We start from the raw sequence: 2529 nt of genomic DNA on the forward strand, positions 1-2529 counted from the left end.
TATATATATATAAAATGTCACAAACAAACTGTATTTTATCTTCTTAAAAGCACCAATTCTGTGACCTGATTCGACATAGTGTTGTTCTCAGAAAGCGGAATCTATTTAAGCCAATTTCTTATATTCAGCTGAACTTATTTAGTGTCTCCATATGGTACAAAATCAAGCTGGTTAGCCAGTTATTCAGTCCAATAATTTAAAATGATCAAAATTAGATTTGCTTTTAAAAATCCACATGACGTGATATAATGCACTTTAAGTCTTTTGAAGTAGCAGCTCACGCACCGTTCAACGTGAAATTGTCTTTCACGCTTAATTTGTCTCACAAATTGTCTCAAGTCTGTCTCACGCAGCCCTCACAGTTTTCTGTGTTTTCACCTGAAGGTGAAAGCAATTTAACGAGTTTCTCAATATGTGCGTGTGAGGTGCTGATATGATTTTTTTCCTCATGCATTTGTCTTTGCAGAAAGTGTACAAGAGTAACTGGGAGAAGCAGAGGGAAAAGGGCTTTGAGCTCCGTTTGGACTCCCTATCTATACTCACAGCAAGAGCCAAGAGAGACCTGGCTAGTGATGTGAGTTTCTATTCTCTTTTACTCTGAAATTTGCAATAACCTTAGGTTAGGTTGAGTTGCAGCATTTTGAAATCATTGGATTCTTTAAGAAGTAGCATTTAGCATCTTGAACCATTTATTTCTTGTCTTTTTGCAGGTGAAATACAAAGAGACGTATGAGAAAAACAAAGGCAAGATGATTGGCATTAAAGCAGTCAGTGAGGATTCTCAGATGGCTCACTCCACTCTGGCCACCAAACTACAGAGTGATCGCCACTACAAAAAGAACTACGAGGACACTAAGACCAAATACAGGTGAGGCCAAGCTTAGTTCTTTACACCCAGATGCATCTGGTACTAGAGATAAAGTAAAGGGAGTCATTTATAGTTGGGTATAGTTTCTTAAATCTGTGTTGCATGGTCTTCTTCAATTAATTGGTAATAAGTGAAACAATTAATTTTGCATTTTCTGAGTTAGCGAGGTCATTTAGCCCTAATATTCTTATCTTTATACCTCAGAGGGTAATGATGCATGTGTTATAGCATTTCAGTAACTCTAAAAATGAGATAAAGAGCTTATATCAGTTATCAGATATCAGTTGAAGAGGAAAACTACTGACAGAAGCTTTTAGATTATTACAAACATTATTAGCAGATTCCTTAGCAATATCCTGCTTTCTTTTCATACCAGCAGCAATTTAGAAAGTTTTACAGGACATTTCATTTCAAAAGGTCAAACAAGCTCTGATAAAGACTGCATGAGCCATCACCCCAGATAAAGTCAAAGTAAAATGAAGTGTATTATCCTTCTTTTTAAGTAGACCCCAATCAGCAAAGAGCACCGATTCAATATAACTCAACAATAACTGACCTTTCATTTTCTGCAGTTTTGGAACAAAGCTCCTCATTGAAACTAATCTTCATTTCCAGTGTTTCCCTGGATATGCTGAACATCAGCCATGCCAAGAAGGCTCAAGACCTGGCAACTGAGACCAATTATAGGACTATACTCCATGAATACACTACTCTGCCAACTGACATTAATGTTGCCTGGGCGAAGAAGGCTTATGGACTACAAAGCGATGTAAATCTTACTTTTAGGCACTGGAATGACCAATCATTTCATGCAAAAGTACTGCAGAATTTGATACTGATATGTGCGCACGTCTGTTTTCAGAAACAGTATAGGTCAGATTTGAACTGGATGAAGGGCGTTGGCTGGGAGGCCTCGAAATCTCTGGATGTCCTGCAAGCAAAGAAAGCTGGGGAGCTGGTCAGCGAGGTAATGTTTAATACTATGACTGACAAGGCATTGCTCCGAGTAGCTATAAAACAATCACTGTTAAATGTTATTAATATTTCCCCCTTTTTTTTTTAGTAAAAATGAGGCAAAAGTATTCTTTTTTTAGATCAGTCTCAATCTTCTTAGTGTTCAGTTTGGTTAGAGAGTTATATCACAGAAACTTCCAAGGTTTAAAATCATATCTGTTTATATATTTTTCAATTCAAGTTGAAGTTCATACTTTAAAATATGAGGAAATCTGATTTTACATGTTGAAAAACATAAAACTATAAAGCTCATCCAACATATCCAGGCATTCTTTCAACTATGAGAAAACTTGCTCCTTCAGGCCTATGGGCTAAATTTCCGCTCAGAAGTCCAAAACTATCAGGCTTCTGCTCTGTGGAACCAGGTCTCACTTTGAGTACAGGAGACATATAATTTGACATTATGTAATTTAGCATTTCTTGTTGCCCTAACTGATAAGTTCATGTGGATTTCATCTTAATTTGATAGCTACAGGGGTGGATTTTTAATTCGATTCAGGGCGTATAGCTCCCTGCTTCCTATAATTTCCAGATGCATAATGGGTGTTCTAATCTAATGAACCACGTCTTATGTTGAACTCAGGAGAGAGGTCTCTGGTTCGAGTCCGGATGCCCCCTACTTAGCAAACATTCTTGACTGTCATGCA

The 2529-nt window shown here is 37.3% G+C and overlaps 1 protein-coding gene across 2 annotated transcripts in view; it reads left to right on the forward strand.

Moving 5' to 3' along the window:
• Window positions 1-2529, forward strand: part of nrap (nebulin-related anchoring protein) — a 38441-nt gene that overhangs the window by 9262 nt on the left and 26650 nt on the right. For both annotated transcript variants that reach the window (XM_013914417.1, XM_013914418.1), the window contains 4 exons: window positions 467-574; window positions 711-868; window positions 1484-1637; window positions 1731-1835. In XM_013914417.1, the coding sequence (XP_013769871.1) occupies window positions 467-574; window positions 711-868; window positions 1484-1637; window positions 1731-1835 (525 nt within the window). The remainder of the gene's footprint in view (window positions 1-466; window positions 575-710; window positions 869-1483; window positions 1638-1730; window positions 1836-2529) is intronic.

Source organism: Pundamilia nyererei, unplaced genomic scaffold, assembly GCF_000239375.1.
Source record: "Pundamilia nyererei isolate P.nyererei 1_Seehausen unplaced genomic scaffold, PunNye1.0 scaffold00196, whole genome shotgun sequence".
NCBI lineage: Eukaryota > Metazoa > Chordata > Actinopteri > Cichliformes > Cichlidae > Pundamilia > Pundamilia nyererei.